Source organism: Drosophila guanche, unplaced genomic scaffold (assembly GCF_900245975.1).
Source record: "Drosophila guanche unplaced genomic scaffold, DGUA_6, whole genome shotgun sequence".
NCBI lineage: Eukaryota > Metazoa > Arthropoda > Insecta > Diptera > Drosophilidae > Drosophila > Drosophila guanche.
This window is the reverse complement of record NW_022995751.1, coordinates 1,895,318-1,914,298: the sequence shown is the minus strand read 5'-3', so window position 1 is coordinate 1,914,298 and position 18,981 is coordinate 1,895,318. Positions and strand designations below refer to the sequence as shown.

Here is an 18,981-nt window from a genome sequence, read left to right as displayed (position 1 = left end):
TACATAAAAAACAAAACAAAAATCAAGTGGCTGCCGTTTAAAGCAAATCTAAATAAGAAACCAAAAGAAATCCATAGCAAAATATATCCAAAAATAATAAATACCCAACAAATATCTTTAATATGAACTTTAAACTCTATTCTACTCTCTAACTTCTAACTCTCTCTATTGCATAAACTCAATCTACTCGTATAAAACAAATATATCTTGTACTTATAAGAGCCGCCGCATCTTTCATCATGACTCGACTCCTTTGAATCATGACTCATGAATCAGCGCCTCTACCTCTACCTCTCATCTCCGACTCATCATCGAATAAAATTGGTTTAGTTAACCGGCAAAATGTCATCTGCCACATGACCACATGACACACAATCCATACCACCAAACCACCAAACCACCCAACCAATCCACACACACGCACACTGATTATGTCTTTGATTATGTCTCTGTCCCGCCTCCCGCCACTCCACACACCGCGTTTCTAGTGAGGATAGTGTCAACGAGAACAATGGCTCCACGGCCACGGCGGAAATTGATATATCGCTGAGGGATGTTGAACCGTCGCCACCCTCCCCCGGCAAGGGGGATGCCCTCACCAAGAGGAACAAAGTGCAGTGAAACACTTTCTCTGTGCTCCATCCTCTGTTCCCCTCTGGACCCCCTTTGTGGGACCCCTTTTGTGGGAGAATGTGTCTTGTGTCTAGCAATTATTCCGATTTTAGCATTAATTCTAGCCTAAATACAATTTTGTTTCACGTTTTTGTTTTTTTGATTATAAATAAACTTATTTTTCTTAGAGATTTTTAGTTGAATTTTAAATTAAATTTTAATTTTTAATTTACTTACATTTAGTTTTAAAGCCGCGCCTAATAACTTCCAAGCAGCAGGCAACCAAGAGCTCTTCCAGCTGAAAGATAAAAAACCCAAATGGACCCTTGAAACCAGAAAGAACCCTTTACAGAACCCTCTCGCTCGGTCTTGCTCTGTGACTGTCCTTTTGTGACTTTAGTACCCGCCCCTTTCAACCCGGAAATTGCTCTCATTAGTTTTTTGCAAAATTACAATTTTACAATACGTTTACACTTAAAACATAATCGTAGAGTGTGCGAATTTCAGGAGTATGCTAAACTGCACAAATAGCTTGGAGCCACAATCAATGAATTCTGGCATCGAGCATGCCGCCTTGATGGTATCCGAGGAGAAGACCCAACATGACTCACGTAAGAATCCAAAAAACAAACCACCAATACGCATACACACACACACACACACACACACACACACACACAAAGCCTAGAATCCAAAAACCTATCCAAACCAACCCAAAAACCACTACACAAGTTTTCACCTTTTGTTTGAGTTTGAATTTCCATTCCTGTTTCTGTTTCTGTTTCTATTTGAGTTTGCGTTTTTAATATCCCCATTTGTGGACATTTGCTCCTCATTATTTGTTGTGCAAATTGCTCGAAAACAACATACACAAATATTTGCATATCCTACCTAATATTCATGTTGAAAAACAAATACACAAAGATGCAGATACAGATACAGCCCCACACTCCTTACCTTTAGACAAACACAAAAGCAGTACGCTTGCCCCATGAAAAAACTGTTTAAAAGGACAAAGGTTTCACACAGAAAATACAACAATACAAATCCAAGAGCAATTATGCAACATTTCAGTTCTGTATCAGTTATTTTTTGTTTTAAACATAATCTAACTACCAACATCCAATCATTCCACTCATTTTTACAAGACATATCTACATATATCTGTGGTGTAAAAACTCTATTTGTGATTATCGTTTGCCTCTAGTGAATTTTTCTTGTTGAATTTTCATTTGGAATGAAATATTTATATTTTATTTCTTTGTATATTGCGCTGCTTGTTCGTGTAGAAAATTGTGATCTTTATATTATAATCTTATAATTATTATAATCTATATTCTACAATTGAGAAATCGATGTGGTATTCGCGTATCTGGTAGATAAATTAACTCTCAAATTGTTTATTTATGAATTCTGTCACTGAAAATCGAAACAAACTTTGAACCATTGGAAACCAAATCAAACAATCAATCATCAATCGACAACTGGGACCAAAAATACACTTGCAACACAACCAAATATTGTATGTAACCAACCGCAACAAAACAACCAACAAAAAACAACAAATCTGGCGACAATATCCGATCTGTAACTTGCATGAAAAACAAACAACAAAAAACAAAACACCGAAACGAAATCTCCTATTACTTGTCGTTTAATATGTAATAATCCAAGTCTTTGGTACGACCTCGTTCTCATTGACGGTTGAAGGCATGGGTCCCTATCCCTTAAGCGACAGCACCAATCTCCTGGGTCCCACATCGACCACCCACAGCTATGGGGCGGCCTCGACCGGAGGAGGAATGGGAGTAGGAGTAGGAGTAGGATTAGGCGGTGGAGGCCTCGGTGGAGGAGGCTCCTCTACGTGCTACACGAACTATGGCACAAATATACAAACGCCAGTGGCAGCAAGAAAGTGCTACCACAACGAGTCTGACTACGTGGGCGACGACAGTTTCCGCCGGCACTCGGCGCACGGAAGAATGTCATGTAGGTTGCAAAAGGCACACAAAAGCTAACCAAAAAGCACCCCCCCAACTAACTACTCGTATTCGTATTCGTATTCGTACTCGTACTCTTGTACTCTTTTGTACTCGTAAAACACCCAATCACGAAAGCATTTACATGAAAATGCCCAGCGCGTGCTGCTTGGAAGACCCGCCGCCAGTCAATGCACTCAATGCACCCCAAACAAAAATCGAAACTAGAACTATGATAACTAACTATACCAAATACGTATATCTAGAACTACTTAATGCTGAAGCCAAGGCTGCCACCACGAGCTAGATATCGTAGAAAGTCTCGATCGAATCTGCTTAAACAACTTGTTTTCATTTCGTTCTTTTTATAGTTCGCAAGTGAAGAGAATATCTACTTGAAAAACTTGGGATCAAGCGAACCAACCGATTGGCTAAGTAAAAAACTGGGCCCCAAAAGCCCTTAACCCCACCACACGCACTTCTCTCTCTCTCTCTAAAAAGTCTACACTCACTCGATACAACACAAGATACAATACACTCGCGTACACCAATCGACTTACACAGCATCACAGATCAATAAGTAAAGTGCCAATAATCACGCACAAATCCTTAGCCATAAGAAAGTCGATTTGAAAGTGAAAACTCATGAAATCTTCATCTAAATTACTCTTAAAAGGATTTGTTGGCATACATTTTGGGAGCAGAAATAGGAGAACATATCAGGCGTGTTTCGAAGTTCATTAAAACTAAATATTTAATTTTATTTTACAATTTATTTTGTTGCAAATGAAGCTCGTAACACGACTGTAATTCTTTTAATGGCCCCTCCAAAAGCGTATGCCAATAAAACTTTAAAAGTAGTCAAATTAAAGTCCTCACTGTCAGTCAATCGTTTAATCAGACCGTCAATCAATCAATCAATCGAAGCCCGTAGCGCGCTCCCCGCCCCCATCTCAACCTCATCGATGAAAGTTCATACGGAAAGTTTTTCATTTCATTTTCTCGTAGAATATTTGCATGAAACTTGAGCAAGCGTTTATTTTCCATTGATTGCATGCGTGTTATCGGCATGTACTTTTTGCATGCACTGTGTTTTATTAGTGAGTGAACGAAACCACAGCTAAAGAAAAGAAAATACAACGCCCAGAAAAAACAACAAAACAGATAAAAAGAAAGAAATTAATTAGAAATACTCGAACCGACACGCAAACGAATTGAAACCCCGAATTTGGCGGCTATATTAATCGCTTTTTGTATTCTCGATTTGTTTGGTTCTTCCTCTTTTGATTTGTCACATTTTCCGTTGTTGCCACGACACTGCCACTGCGCTTCACTGCAGCTGCATCCGAGCGATTTTTAGACGGCGGCCGAAGTACACACCCGGGCCGGAGCGGTGCCTCTGCGCCCCATCACCTTCGTCAGCAAGCACCTGTCTGCCCGAACAGCGGGCCTTGACTGAGGAACGCCTCACCTCCTGAAACTGCCAGTGTTCGGTCCGTGAGTCGCGCTGATGAGATGCCAATGTCCATGCAGCAGCAGCAACAGCAGTCGCATCACCAGTCCCGATATGCCACACACGAATACGTACATTGTAGCTATGAGAAGGATGTTGTATGTGATCAAGCAGCCCCCTCGCAGCAGCAGCAGCAGCAGCCACAACAGATGCCACAGCAACAGCAACAGCAGCAGCCACCAGCGCACAGTCATAGCCACAAGCCGAATCAGGAGACGGTCTCCATCCTATCACACTGCCACCAAATGCAGCAGCAGCAGCAACCAGTACAACCACTGCAGAACCAGCCACGCAAGCCACACAGCCACAGTCCGCATCATAGTCGCCATACCTCACCGCACAGCCATCACTCACATCATCATCATTATCGTAGACGTCGTCGCCAGGGAAGCGGCAGTCTGCCAGGAGCTCACACGCATCACTCGGGGCACCACTCGGTGGCAGGCACCAGCACGCGCCATGGCGGTGTCTGCGCTGCCAGTCGTCGCCATCGCTCTGTCACGGATGTGTCCACCAATTCGTGCCAGGATCCCAGCTGCGCGGATCGTGAGGTGCAGGAGATTATGGTGCGCAAGTCCTGCTGCACCTCCTCCTCGCGCACAGAGCTGGCCCAGTTCTTCGCCGAGGATCTGTACGGCTCCTCCTCGCGACGCCCCAGCAGCTGCTGCACCAGCTCCGACTACTGCTACCAGACAGACTCGACGAGTCTCTACGGCTCCCGGTCCTCGCTCAGCCGCAACAACTCCATCAAGTCAGCCTCCGCAGCCATGCGGAAACAGCAGCGCCTGCAGCACCGCCAGCCCAGCTACACCTCCATCTCCTTGCGGGGATTGAATGCCAGTCATCCGAACAGTCAACTGGGATCTCTGACCTCCATCTTCGACAGGGCCAAGCAGATGGCGGGAGAGCTTAAGTCAGGAGAGGATGCGGCAGGCTCTACGCTGGAGAGGCAGAGCTCCAAGGGCGCTTTGAGCAACGATCTGCCGGAGTATGCCTGCTCGCCATCGCCCATCCGCTGGAGTTTCCTGGCCGACGGCAAGTCGCCAACGGATTTTGAGGGCGCCGTGGGAGGTGGAGAGGAGGATAAGCTGGATGCCTGGCAGGTGCCAGAGCCAGAGCCCGAGAAGAAGCCCTGCAGGAAGATCACCAGCGCAGAGACCGCCTGCTGGAAGAGTGGCTCCGTGTACGATGAGGGTCCGAGTACCTCGGCAGCGGCTGCAGCCCGGAAGCGGCGCGGCAGCAGCTACCACTGCGAATTCGAAGAGGAGTCCACGACGGTGCTCTTCCACCAGGACCCAGGGGAATCGTTCAACAATTGCTGCAACAATTACATTCAGTGCAACAGCTACCTGGACCAGGACCTGCAGATCACCAGCGAGGACATCCATCAGTATTTGTCAAAGGGTGATCCCACGGCCACGGATGTTCTCAACAACTCGAAGAACTATCCCTTCCAGCCGAGCAATGCGCTGGAGTTTCAGTACAAGAATAACTTCCAGCAGGGCGGAGGCGGCATCGGCGGCATCGGCGGCATCGGCGGCGGTAACAACAACAACACAAATACCACAAACACAGCCTCCAGCGATGCGGGGGAGTGCTTCCAGAGCTACAGGGCCAGCTCCAAAGAGACGAATCTCAATCAAACAACGACGACGATAGCGACGGCAACGACTGGCACCTCAACGGAGCCCATGTCCCCGACAAACATCAACCTGTCTACCAGCTCGAACAACATCAATATCGTGTTTAGCAGCAGCCTCGAGCGGAACGCCAACGAAGTGAAGTTCATCAACAACCGAACTGGAGGAGGAGGGTCCACCACAGATGAGAGTGGGATGGTGGGCTGCGAGGGCCATCATGCGGGATATCTGCCGTACACTTACCCCAGCTATGACTACACCAACATGTCGGGCAACTCGCACTTTGAGAAGTCCCTGGGGATCGATGAGCTGCCCAAGGAGTTCAGCGGCTGCCAAGTGGATGCCTCTACGACCAGCGAGCACTCATCGTCGCTGCCATCGCCGCAGCCGCTGTACCATCACCACCATCATCAGCAGCAGCAGCAGCAGCACCAGCAGTTTCATCACTTTGAATCCTTTGATGCTGCCTCGGAGCACAATCTGCTGTCGCAGCCCATGTCCCCGAGTTCGCCGCTGTCGGGTTCCGTCAATCCCGCTGGCGACGACGACTTTGTTCAAATGCATCACTATCACGCCTCCAGCACGCATTCGCATGCCCATCACCACTCGCAAACGCAAACGCAATCGCAATCGCACCCGCAAACGCAAACGCACCACAGTCACGCCCATGCTCACACCCACGCCGCCCATGGTCATGGCCACCAAACAATGTTGCCACAGCAGGGAGCACATGCCACGCGCTACGGCGACCCCCTGGCCGGGACGGGGGTCTTGAAGAGAGTGCGCAAGCGAGCACGCAATTTCCTGCGGAAGAAGTAAGAGAGTGATCCATCGTCCCATCCCATAGATTCGCCGTACTTTGGACGAAAGTATCTGGTGGTCTCGAAGTCTCCACAGACACCCCCACGACAGCAGCAGCAGCAGCAACTGGAGCGGCGGGCGCAGAGCCTGGACGAGGACTGAGATGATAGTGGGACAGTGGGGCAGTGGCTGTACGTCAGCATCGCCCTGGCGGCCATCATCATCATCATCGCGACAAGCAATAACTGAATAATCACCACAGACTGGTTGCAAAAACCCCTGTGGATATATCTTTTAAATTTAATTACAATTTTTACACTGCCAAAAATGAGAAAAAGTAAATCGAAAGGAGGTTAAGGTTAATTTTGTGCTAAGCCAAACAAGAACTCTGTTGCCAGCGAGTCAAATCACAGATACACCACAAAATGCACTCCACAAGCAAAAATAAAACACAAATCACAGATACACAGATACACAGATACACAGACATCACGAATCACAGCTACAAGAGATAGAGGGAGGGGAGAACAGGGGAAGGAGTACCCACATGCAGAACAACGACTATTTTAATAATTAATGATTGATGATAATGACAAAATACTTAAGTACACGCACGCGTGCACACACCCGGAACATTTGTATATTCAAACTTAATTATTAAGCGACGGTTTTGAAATTTGCGTATTTAAATTGACTAAAGATAGCGGACATAAAGATAGATGCAGATACATAGGATACATTATAACATAGCGACATAAGAGAGTACGAGGCAAATGGAAATAATAATGCACCCCACTACTCCGCCACATAGATAGAGCGGGAGAAGGTACGGGAACGGAGTAGGGAATTCAATCTAAAATCTACAAGTTAAAGATACATTAGGCTAAGGGATGCACCGATTGCATCGGAAGCAGCGCCACAAGATTTAGAGTTTCAGCAACTGCAACACACGCAACGTGCAACGTGCAACGTGCAACTAAATAATAAATTTAACAATTACAAATTAATAACCAAAAGGAGCAACAAAACAACCACAGCAAAAGGCAAACTGTAGTTTTTGGCACAGTTAAGTTTAACGCAGTTAACGGATAAGCAAAATGCAGCAGAGAGTTGAGATTTTAAGATCGAATTATAAGCAAAAACACCCACACAAACACACAACAATACTCGCACAATATACATACATAGATGCGAGTATATTGCATAAGGAGTGGAGGAGTGAAGGGTGCTGATTTTTGTTATCATTTATTTGATATGCGCAATTTTGATGATTGAACGATGACTTTCTTCAGGGACTGCTTGCGATTTTTGTAACAAAGCAATAAGCCGTTTTTTGCTCAAATACCAAATACAATTCGATTCAGTTCTTTTACCCCAAAAGTAAGACCCATTCCCATATCGTTTATTGGGAGCTTTGATTCTCCCAACTTCCCGCAATATCGTTTTCTGTGTGCATTATCCCACACCCCAGATTATCCCCCAAAACAACTGTCTTCCAATTATGTACTCGATATATTCGATTGTCCTCTAATCTCCTCAGTTTCGCTTTCGAAAAGAAAAGAAAAGAAAAGAAAAATGATCAAAACTTAATGAAAACTCGAATATACTTAGATTGATTTCCAAACACATATGTACACAGCCGTTGAATCGGAAGTACCTTGCGAAACACGAGATGAAAACTGTATATATCTATATATATATATTCATATATATATATAGTAACTGCTGTTGATTAATTAATAACCTTTAATTTATGAGTAAACTATAACTAAACGAAACGAAATTTGTAGTGAAACGAAGGAGAATCATTACGAGACATAGTGAACCGAAAATAATAATAATTATAAATGCACTGCCAAAAACAAAGGTTTTACGTAAATGAACAACAAAAGTAGATCGGACATAGACAGATGATACGATAGATAGAACACAGGGGGCGAACAACGTTCAATAAAAAAAAAAACCAAAAACAAAAGATGAACAAATGAAATGAATGATTAACTGCTGTAAATATAAGAATGAATACATATAGAGAAATCATAGACGTTTTTTAATGGCACATAATTAACGAATGAGCGCATGCAATTTGCAGATTTTTTACATTATTTTAAATGAACTAAGCAAAACTAAAACCGAAACAAAAGCAAACAAAAAAACCAAACAATAATGAGTTAAAACTACGAACAAAAAACAAAAAACGAAACCAAATTAAAAAGCCAAGCGGCTGCTATTTTGTAACAAAATCAAAAGAAAATAAAAGGCAACACAAAATGTTAACATTGCATAAAGTTTAAACGGAAAACAAGTAATACTTTAAAACAAGAACAACACGAACAGCAGACACGAGAATACGACATAGGAGAACACAGTGCTGGGAACGGAAACGACTACGAAATGAAGCTATAGGCCAGGGCCAATCGACAGAGAGATCCTTTCCAATCTTCAGAATGTATATAACAGAGCAACAGCATACTTATAACAGCCTACAATCCAACAGTGACACGGAACGACTAATTGCAAGCTAAAGAAATGATCTAATATGAGGTATGAGAGGTGGGAGGGAAGTAAAGCAGAGTAAAGCAAAATAACTAAGCCGAGGCATACCACTTTTAATGTTTACGTAGCGAGACACAAATTTACCAAGAAAATACCTTAAATACGAGTACTTTGGAGATGGACAGACAGACAGTATAACAAATGGAAACGGAAATGGATATATAGGATGCGATAATCGATAATAGCATTAGAGAAGAGAGAGCGCTATAAAAAAGATGAGATGAGATGAGATGAGATGGTGATGTGCCGTTTTGAGATACAACATACATATAGCAGAATTAAACACAATTAGCGCAAGACTAATTGATTCAGAGTCGAGTGCACTGACACATTTATCCCCCTAGAATGATATGGTTTTTTTTACCTATTTGATTTGTTGTAGCATCTGTCATAGCCACATACTATAGTTGTGTATATAACTAGTTAAAATTGTGCATAAGGAACGGTTATCTTAAGTATATAAATACACGTACATACACACAGAAAGGTGAATATTAGACAGATACAGAGATACTGAGACATGGATACAGACAAAAGACACAGATGCAGATACAGACACAAATACTGAGACAATGGATAGACACTAATGTTGTGCAGCGCAGCAGAAGGATGGCTAATGCGAAAATAATAATTCTATTATTAAAAATATAAAACAATACAACTTGGACCTAGGTATATGATTCTGAATTTAAATAATTTTTATTAAAGCAGAACAAACGGAAAACCGAAAACCGAAAACCGAAAACCGAAAACAACAACAAAAACCAAAGCAAAAACAAAACCAAAACAGACGAAACTCTAAACACTTGAATGAAAAACAAAATACATGAAAACCTTATAGAAGAATACAAAAAATAATACAAAAATTGATGAATTAAGTAAAGGTAAAGGTAATAATTGCTCAATTTAGCAGAGAGTATAAATAAAGAATTATACGTTAAGTAATAATTTCAAAATGCAGACAATCTCTTCACTTTCGGCTGGGTGGGCGATAGTAGTCCGATGGCAATCGATAAACATCGATGAGTGCACATCCACTGCGCATGTGCTGGACCCGAACTCGTGTCAGATTCATTGACAGCTTTGCAGCTTCAAGTGTATATACATACCTGGCGGATACACCTAGCGAACTAAAGGGGTCCTGCTGCAGTGGCAAATGTATTCATAATGAAATCGAAAATTCATTAAAATGTTGACTGCCGTTCGTCGGAGATTTCGGCTTGGAATGCAGCGAACGGTTCTCATTGCGGTGCTGCTGGCGGTAGGCCTCTTCAGCTATGCATTCCTCAACCTCAAGTTCTGCTTCAAGCTCATGTCGCACAGGAGTCTCAATCTCATGGTGAGTCCTGCGAAATTGCATATCAAAGCCTCTCATTAATTTCCCTGCCTCTTTAAAAACAGTGCCAGAAGTTTGAGCAGCAGGAATACAGTGGCTCGCTGTGCGAAGAGCTCTGCGGCACACAGTCTACCTTTGACAACTTCCAGTGTCCGCTGAACGACATGAAGACCATTCTGTTTACGGCCGAAAAGAATGGTGATATGTATGCGGTGAAGGTAGGTCGCGTAACTTCGGGGCGTTGTCATGACTACCAATTCCGTTCATTACGCCCTTTTTACAGCTGGCCAGGCACAACGATGATGAACTGAGCTGGAAGAACACCAAAGGGGAGGCGATTTACCCAAAGATTGAAGAGTTTCATGAAATTGTCAAGCTTCACATTATACTCGCCTACAATGTCACCCTCGACGACAACATGGTGAGAGTCTACGAACGGCAGGGTCAGGGTTGGTCCATGGCTAACTTTTTCATTTACTTTCAGATACGCGCGTTGGTCAACCAGGAAATTGCCGACGACAACTCCCAGCAGATGGTTAGCTTCTGGCGACTGTTCAAGGACAACAACTACATGATGGGGAAGCTGTTCGACGAGGAGTCTGTATTCCCAACAGTGCTGGGGTCGTGTGGTCCCTACTATGCCACCGAGGGACTGGAGATAGTGCAATCAAATCCCAGCATTATGCAGTATTTGTAAGTGCATCAGATATCCATTTTGCTCCACCTCTAACACTCTGAATCTCCTTCAGGGCCTCAAATCGTCAGCAGCGGCTTAAGCATGCCCTCAACATCATGGAGTACATCTTCCGCATGGATGAGATGAAGCCAGAGCCGTTGAAAATGTGCAAGATGCAGGTGAATCGATTTGGCACCACGCCCGAGCGTCGCCTCAAGTATCAGAGCGCCGAGCACGTGTACGTGGAGAGTCAGCTGGACAAGCGGCTGTCCCGTGGGGTGAAGTGCCAAAGCGACAAGGACTGCCACTTCCACTCCTGCCGCGGAATGTGCAACGAGGAGCGACAAGCGTGCACCCACATCCAACAGAACAACAACTTCCAGATATTTTGTGAGCACATTCTCCTGGGCGGCGGAACCTTCCAGCCTGGACTCTTGAGTGGTGTCCGGCTCACGCGACCCATGCAGAAGGTGCTGAAGATGTGTGTGCAGCCGCCCAAGGAACATCAGGTGTCAGGACGCCAGCAAGCGCCAAATATGCAGCTCGCCGTGCGGCTCTACAATGATCTGAAGCAGCTGTACCAAGCGGCGGCAGCGGCTGCAGGAAACGAGGCTGGCGAGGACGAACCAGGACCCCGTCAGATTGAGGAACATAGCGGCGACTAAGTGTAATAGTAGAAAGTAGATTAATTGCTGAGCAGCTTTAGACGACAGCTTGCTCAAAACTGATAGCATTTTTACGAGTAGTTCTAATTAATTATTAATAAAAACCAAAATAAACCGGAAATATATAAAAATGCACGATGGCATACTTTTGGGCTGGTCTGCTTAGCAGAACATTTTATTTTGAGGCATTAAAAAGCTGTGGCATACTTTTGGGGTTTACCTTTTAAACGCGTGTAGCATACTTTCAGGATGCTCAGGTAAAGCATTTGTTAACAGAACATCGTAAAAGAACCTGCCATCCCTAAGGTCCTTGAGGTCCTTGATAGATTAAAATGATTCTTGAGGCTCTTCTGCTCACGAGGACTCTAATCACGTCTGAATCGGATAAGAAGTGGCGAAAATATCGAATTTTTATCCTTAATCCTTGATGTCCTTGAAGCGAAACGGATTCAACACGATCGGGGAAGTTGTCCTGATTTCGAAAAGGTGCGGCCCATCCTGATCGGCCCACAAATAAAGGAGAAAGGAAGAAAAGAAAACTGTCCTGTTGTTGTTGTTCTCGAAATTTGTTGTACAACAAAAAAAAACTTGCTGTACAACAAAAGTTGTTTTTGGTTATTGTTGCACAACAAGATAGTGTTTGTTGTACAACAACCACGAGTTGGCACAGTGGCGCCCCGCGATGATGACGGCCATTTCTGGAACTAAGATAATGTAGTTCGATAATTGGCCGCTCTGTGCTGTGGCGCCACTGTGAACTTTTGAAATTACTTGAAAACTGGACAATTTCCAGACCAAGTACCAGGCGAACAGAAGTCAGCAGAAAGTAGCTGGTTTTTATTTTTTTCACTGTGTCAAAAGCTGGATGCTATATGTTTTTCAGTCGGCTAGTTTTCTTATTTTCTTCTTTACTTGTTTACCGATCAGGATGTGCCACACCTTTTCGTAATCAGGACAACTTCCCCGATCCTTTTGAATCCTTTTCGCTTCAAGGACATCAAGGATTAAGGATAAAATTTCGATAAAATCGCCATTTCTTATCCGATCTAGACGTGATTAGAGTCCTCGTAAGCAGAGAAGTCTCAAGAATCATTTGAATCTATAAAGGACCTCAAGGACCTTAAGGATGGCAGGATATGGCTCTTTTACGATAATTTCGTTTAGAATATTCTTTAAGATAACATCCTGAAAGTATGCTACACTCGTTTGATACGTAACCCCCAAAAGTATGCCAACTTTAAAATATTATGTTGTGCGTTAATACACTTAAAAAATTCTATGGTTTCAGGCAATTTCCAATAGATGGCGCTTTGCGTGTTGCGAAAGCGGTGATTGTAGCTCAACATAAGGCCGAGCAACATTGCAAGCACCAGCAATATAGGAGCGAGAGGAGGATGTATCAGGACCTTACCAGAGTCCTGCCCAGACCAGAAGCCGCAGGCAAATCATAATAACATCAAAGCTTATTTATATATATTTCGATATTGAGGCCAAGACTTAAAGATAATGAACAGAAAAGAGCCAGTAGTTGGCCGCGAGGAGAGCGCCTTCCTGCCCGAGCTCGAGAATGTTAAGGAACATTGGAGTCAGCAATTGGACATGTTGTGGGGCTGGGATGGCAAGGAAGGGATTAGAAGAAAGGCAAGGTAAACTTCCTTCATGGCACGTCCTTTATGTCAATTTTGCCTGCAGTAGCAGGGATCCGTCTCTGAACGGATAAGTCATGAGTAAGTCAGGCAAGCTTTCTTCGACCTATTATCAGTTGATATTATCCAGTTGATGTCGTTGAGGTGGAAGGTCCTGCACAAATACGGGCGCTATCCTCATCGAACTTGCCCGTACTCTCGGACACTATGACATGACATGAACGCGTCCAGACTGCAAGCAGCCATGACATTGGTATTCTCCCTCAGGCACTGCCTCGTTCATATTCTAGAATTTTAGATAATAATTAATGACTGGAACATTACTCTTCAATATCATACATACCACAACGTCAGAGTCTGAGATAATCCCGCTCAGCACCTGTATTCAGATCTGGCCGTAGTCCCCGTGGTAGAGCTCTTTCTGCATCTGTATGGATAAGTATATGAACATAAGTTAATTAAAAAATAAATGAACTTGTTTTATTGAATTCTGCTAAATGGCAGTGTAAAGTAACTTCAAATCGAAGTCCACACCTGATAATTGGGTGCATTTATTGCAAGTGAACATCAACTGGAGTTTCAGCAGACAACAAAATGACAACAAAGCAGAACCTAGTAGATGTGCAATCCAGGGGAACCGCAACACTATTGATTCATAAATCAAAAGCCTTTTATGAATGGAGAAAACAAACAGTCTGTCCCCTTGCACCACTTCTGCACAAGAGAACTCGGCATCTGCCTCGGCATCGGCCCCACAGCAGAAGGAGCGGGAGAACGACCAGGACCGAGCCTGGTTATTTATGAGCCAATAACTTTACAACTAAACGCTCATCTACATTTAATGGCGATAATTTTTGACGCAATTTGAGAAACAGACACACCGGCGGTCGATCCCTGGCTCTTGACTGGCTCCCGTCCATGGGCCCAGACACACTTTCCGCTCCAGCACCAGCTCTCGGGGGCTGGCCTACAAAGAAGTGAAGAAGCCAACCGCAGAAGATAACACAAAACACTTGACACCTTGCCTGGTGTGGGTCTGGTCTGGCTTCGGAATGCGTGCGGCAGGGAGAGAGAGCGCGCGGCCCCACTCCGAAGACAACACCCGAGGGCAGAGCACAATAATAAAAAAAAAGTCCAACAGAAAGAGCGATCGTAAATTTACAATAAAAAGAACGAATACCAAAGCGGTGGACAGGGACAGTGGCAAGTGGCAGGGACAGAGACAGCCACTAAAAGGAGGAAGAATGTTGTAAATTTTGGGATTTCGAGATGGCAACAGCTGCCTGTCTGTCGATCGAGAGCGCCTTCCGATGTGAACTCTGTGGGTGGCTTGACCACTGCTGGAATAGTGGGACTCCCTTCGGCTGGCTGGCTGGCTGGCTGCGTTCCCATTCATCGCATCACTTGCCAGAGCTATGGCATTGTGTGCACTACTCGTACGCGTTCCACAAATCGATTTCAGGCTTCATTAGCTCCCCCCATCAGAGCGCGGAGCACAGCACAGGAAACTCCCGCTCGCTTTTCTAGCCTTTTTCCTTTGTTTTCCTCCCGTTTGCGCGTATTGCAAACACAAATGCGTTTAACTAGCTCATGCTAGCCCCCAAACAGCACCCTCTAGCCTAATGCCACCTCCTACCACCCCCAACCCAAATCTAAAGTCAAAATCCACTAAGTTAGTCGCTCTATTGATGCTCGGTCAACCATCGAGTTTCTGTTTTTTCTGCCTTTCTGCTTCGTTGTTTGCTGAATGCCGCGCGACTGGACTGCCGTCTCGACTAAGTTTTGTATTTTTTTCTCGGGCTTTCGCTCTTCTCATATGCGTCGTTGTGTCGTTCTCAATATTTCCATCATTTCCCCTATTACATTTCCATGGGCATTTTCTGTCGCTTTCCGCTTTTTGTTCTACCACCTTTTGTCAATTTGTGTCATGCGTTGGGTTTTCCTGTTGGCTCTTCGCTTTTTTTCTCGTTTCTGCCGCTTGGCTTTAATTTCTGTTTGCTGGGAAAGTAAAACAAAGCGAGAGTTGTTGACTTTTGATTCTGGCAATGGATGGATGAATGAATGCTTGAATGGTTGCATGTATGCTTCGATGGCAGAAGGGCTGACCGGGGGGTACGTGCCAATGACCAATGTTCTGCTCTAATTCAATTTCGACTCGAGTTAATGTTTGCCTTGCCAAATGATATCCACCCCCTTCCATTCGGTGTGTGGGAAACCTTCCAGCAAAAATCGATTTATATTCTGGAATTTTAACTTCTGGCATATGCATATGATCGTCTCTCTCTTGGCCTTACCCTACCCCCCGCTGTTGTCGTTATTTAGCTTATATAATTCCTCACATGTTTTGACACATTTCTTAATGGCACCTCACACACGCACACTCATACTTATGCAGCTACACTCACACACACTCCCAGATAGAATCGCTGAGGAGAGAAGTGAGCCAGAGAGACAGACAGACAGGGAGACAGGGAGACAGAGCCAGAGGCGAATGAATACAAAATGAACAAATGCAAACACAAAGCCTGGCAGACAGAAAGAGAAATGATATTGTAATTGGCAATCGTTGTTCCGCATAAATCACATGCATAAATTTCGAACCTCGAAGGCATTCTACAAAGGCAACGAATGTGCCACCTCCACCATCACCTCCATCGGTTCGGTTCGAGGAAGGAGACCCGAGTCCTCATCCTTTGTATTCTCCTCCCGCGATTCGGTCGTTAGTTCAAGTCAAATGTTGTTTTCCAATTGGAAAATTTTTCATTAACTAATTGAACATTTTATGGGCAGACTGAGGGGGGAGCATGGGAGGCGGGTTGCTGCTTACAAAGACAGGACCTGACCAAAATGGCGCCAATATTGAATGGCAAACAGAGAGAGAGAGAGAGTGAGAGCAAGAGCGACTCCTGTCCCTGTCACCTTAACTCTGGCAACAAAAAACGGGCCATGGCAAGACAATGGACGAACAATTTTAGACAGCCAGGACGACACGAAAGGACGTTGGCCCAAATGGACATACAAATGGACACACATACAAAAAGCAAGATAGGAGGTGTATCTGTGTGTTTGTGAGTGTTGCTTCGATAATTTACGAGCGCACGCTTGGCCACGGACTTTGCTTCCGTTTTGTACTCAGACATCCCTTGATGCCGAAGGGGAATAAGCGAATTGTGGGCTACTATGTAACAGCAGGAAGAGCGTAAGAGCGTGATTACCATTTACAAGATATGTCTATCAGAAATCAATCCGCAGCACTACCATTACCTCTGTTGATGTCATCTCTAAGCGCGTTCTGCCCTCCAAGGTATTCCCATAGTCCATCATTCAACGCTTACAGCTCTTGTTCTTCTTTGAATATACAAATAATGTTGGAAATTTGCATAACTGTCTGGTTTCTGGGTGCCTTCTTCGCTGCCTGCCGCTCTGCTCGTGGTCAGGAGCTGTCGTTATCCTGCCGGCCATGGCGGATATTAAACATTAGCGCGTGCTGAACACATCAACCGACACCACCCCCAACCCAACACTCAACCCCAACCGCAGTGTACACTCTTGCCACCAAAAATAATTAAGGTGAAAATTGCTGTCGACACGCAAACTGAAAAGGTAAAAGCCATATTCCATCTACCATCAACCAAACTCCCCGCTTGACCAAAGTCGAGCACTTTTAAAGTATTTTTTTTGCTTTGAGAAATGACTGACCAACAGACAGAGCAGCTGATAAAATTAAAGCAGCAGCAGCAGCAGCAGAGGACCAGAAGAGCAGAACCGATTGGGAGATGACTAATGAAACCTATTAGCCCTGTGACAGATGAAGAGTCTTCGTCTTCGTCTTCGTCTCAGTCTTTGTCTCCGTCTCTGTGCCTGTGTGGAGGAGCTGTGACCGCGATGATGGATAAGCTCATTAAGCTGAGTCGCGCCGCTCTCCGCTCTGCACTCCACTCTTCACTCCTCCGCAGGAGATCAGGGATCAGATCATTCGGTAGCGGCATCATCTATGACAGCAGCCTGACCTTTCGTTTAATTGAAATCTGTTGGTGGGCCGCCCCTGCTCAACTCTATCTCTGGACTCCCTCTCGAGTGGTGTCCCCCTAATTTGATGATAAGTGCCGTCGTCTCCACTTGCCCTGACATTTTCCTTATCGCTTATGGCCATACAATGTATCCGAAGGTAAAACCTACCCATTGCCAATCAATCAAGTCACAGCTCACAGATTCCCTCGACGGCATCTCTGGGCACTCTGAGGGTCCATTTGCGCATAAGCGGGTTCTGCTGGAGGGATACGCCACGGAAGTCGTCGCCAGGCAGGCGAGTCGGACGATAGCTCGATGCCGGATCGTTCACCATGCAGCTAATCTTCAGATACTGGACACAGGGATCCTCTCCAATCTCGTTCTCTATGGTGCACTGCTGGGAGGATTACAGTTCCATCAATTTGCTCTCAATTCAGAAATAAATACTTACATTTTTCGCATCACGAAACACTCGCTCCTGGTACTCTCGAAATTTGTTCTCCAATTTATGGGCCAGACAGCGGCTTCTATTAGCTGTTCAAAAAGAGACATTAACTTGGCTCTTACTGGAAAGGACTTCACTTACGTGGCTGGCAATGAAATTGAAATTGGATCAGGAGACTAGTTATGCAGGCGGCCATTATGGCCATCCACACCGCTGAAGTACGTGTATTTTCAGGCATTTTGGGTAAAGAACTTGCAACAACTATTCAGAAATTTTGTTAATAAATTGTCCAGAAATTTGTAAGCTGTATGAATTTTGATACTAAAAGTAAGGAGAAAAGCAAACAATGGCTTACTTGATTGCTTCACTATTTGTTTCTATGGATTTCTTTTATTTCGATCTCTAGCTGTGGCACTTTGTGGAATTTATTTGCATGGTTTTGCTGTCAGCTCTTTGGGTTAGACTACCGCATCGAAGGGCACTTTGAGGTTCCATTGACGCCGCAGATGTTTCGGGACAGTCGGTACCATGAAAATTAAATTACGTCTGTAGTCAGTGGACCCAAGGCTCGGCTGCTGCACACGGCAGCTAATTTTCAGATACTGAGCGTCCTCGAAGTGCCGCTCAACGGTGCACTGGGAAGAAATAATCGCAAAAATAGAATTAGTATTTACTTTGAAATGTTTACTAGAAGAATACTCACGCTATATGCATCCTGGACCATCTCCTCGTTCCGATCCTGGTTGTATGGCATTTGCAGAAGTGGCAGACGGTCTGTCGGAAGAAAGAGAATATATATGTGAATAAATTATGTGAAATAAAATTTCGCTTACGAGCTATTTGATCTCTAAAAAGCAAACAGACGAAGAAGAAGGCTATTAGGATCAGGAAATGCTTTCGAAAATGCCGGGAAAAGGGACACATTTTGGAATTTTGAAATTAATTTTTACAGTAAATGCGAAAGAAGTCGAAAGTGCTATAATTTTGATGGGCAACCAAATAACTCGGAGAAAACTAGATGGCTGAAAGGCACACACATAGAGGTCATATATCTAGAGAGAGAACTTCTCAACACACTCAAGGAGAATTCCAGCGTAAAGA

General features: G+C 44.4%; 3 protein-coding genes across 5 annotated transcripts in view; 2 read left to right on the top strand and 1 right to left on the bottom strand.

Annotated features, from left to right (window-relative positions):
- LOC117587190 (glucose transporter type 1) overlaps positions 1–6,990 on the top strand; it is a 93,233-nt gene extending 86,243 nt beyond the window's left edge. Inside the window, 2 exon segments of the mRNA XM_034277718.1 lie at positions 1,120–1,223; positions 3,931–6,990. Coding sequence (XP_034133609.1) covers positions 1,120–1,223; positions 3,931–6,563 — 2,737 coding nt within the window. The 3' untranslated portion in view covers positions 6,564–6,990.
- Positions 6,991–9,394: 2,404 nt separating this feature from the next.
- Positions 9,395–11,894, top strand: LOC117587197 (divergent protein kinase domain 1C). The gene is made up of 5 exons (XM_034277740.1): positions 9,395–10,440; positions 10,503–10,655; positions 10,721–10,858; positions 10,922–11,130; positions 11,187–11,894. Exons 1-5 carry the CDS (start codon positions 10,291–10,293, stop codon positions 11,776–11,778), a joined length of 1,242 nt encoding a protein of 413 aa, XP_034133631.1. The 5' UTR covers positions 9,395–10,290; the 3' UTR covers positions 11,779–11,894.
- Positions 11,895–13,234: 1,340 nt separating this feature from the next.
- LOC117587201 overlaps positions 13,235–18,981 on the bottom strand; it is a 102,029-nt gene continuing 96,282 nt past the window's right edge. Inside the window, exons 1-5 of one of the 3 annotated variants that reach the window (XM_034277745.1) lie at positions 18,022–18,209; positions 17,887–17,969; positions 17,604–17,832; positions 13,768–13,851; positions 13,235–13,710 (exon numbers count right to left, since the gene is read on the bottom strand). In XM_034277745.1, the coding sequence (XP_034133636.1) occupies positions 17,623–17,832; positions 17,887–17,969; positions 18,022–18,118 (390 nt within the window). In that variant the 5' untranslated portion in view covers positions 18,119–18,209 and the 3' untranslated portion in view covers positions 13,235–13,710; positions 13,768–13,851; positions 17,604–17,622. Of the gene's footprint in view, positions 13,711–13,767; positions 13,852–17,603; positions 17,833–17,886; positions 17,970–18,021; positions 18,210–18,235; positions 18,516–18,583; positions 18,655–18,713; positions 18,884–18,981 lie in introns of those variants that run through there. The other 2 variants (XM_034277746.1, XR_004574044.1) reach the window with 2 other exon arrangements.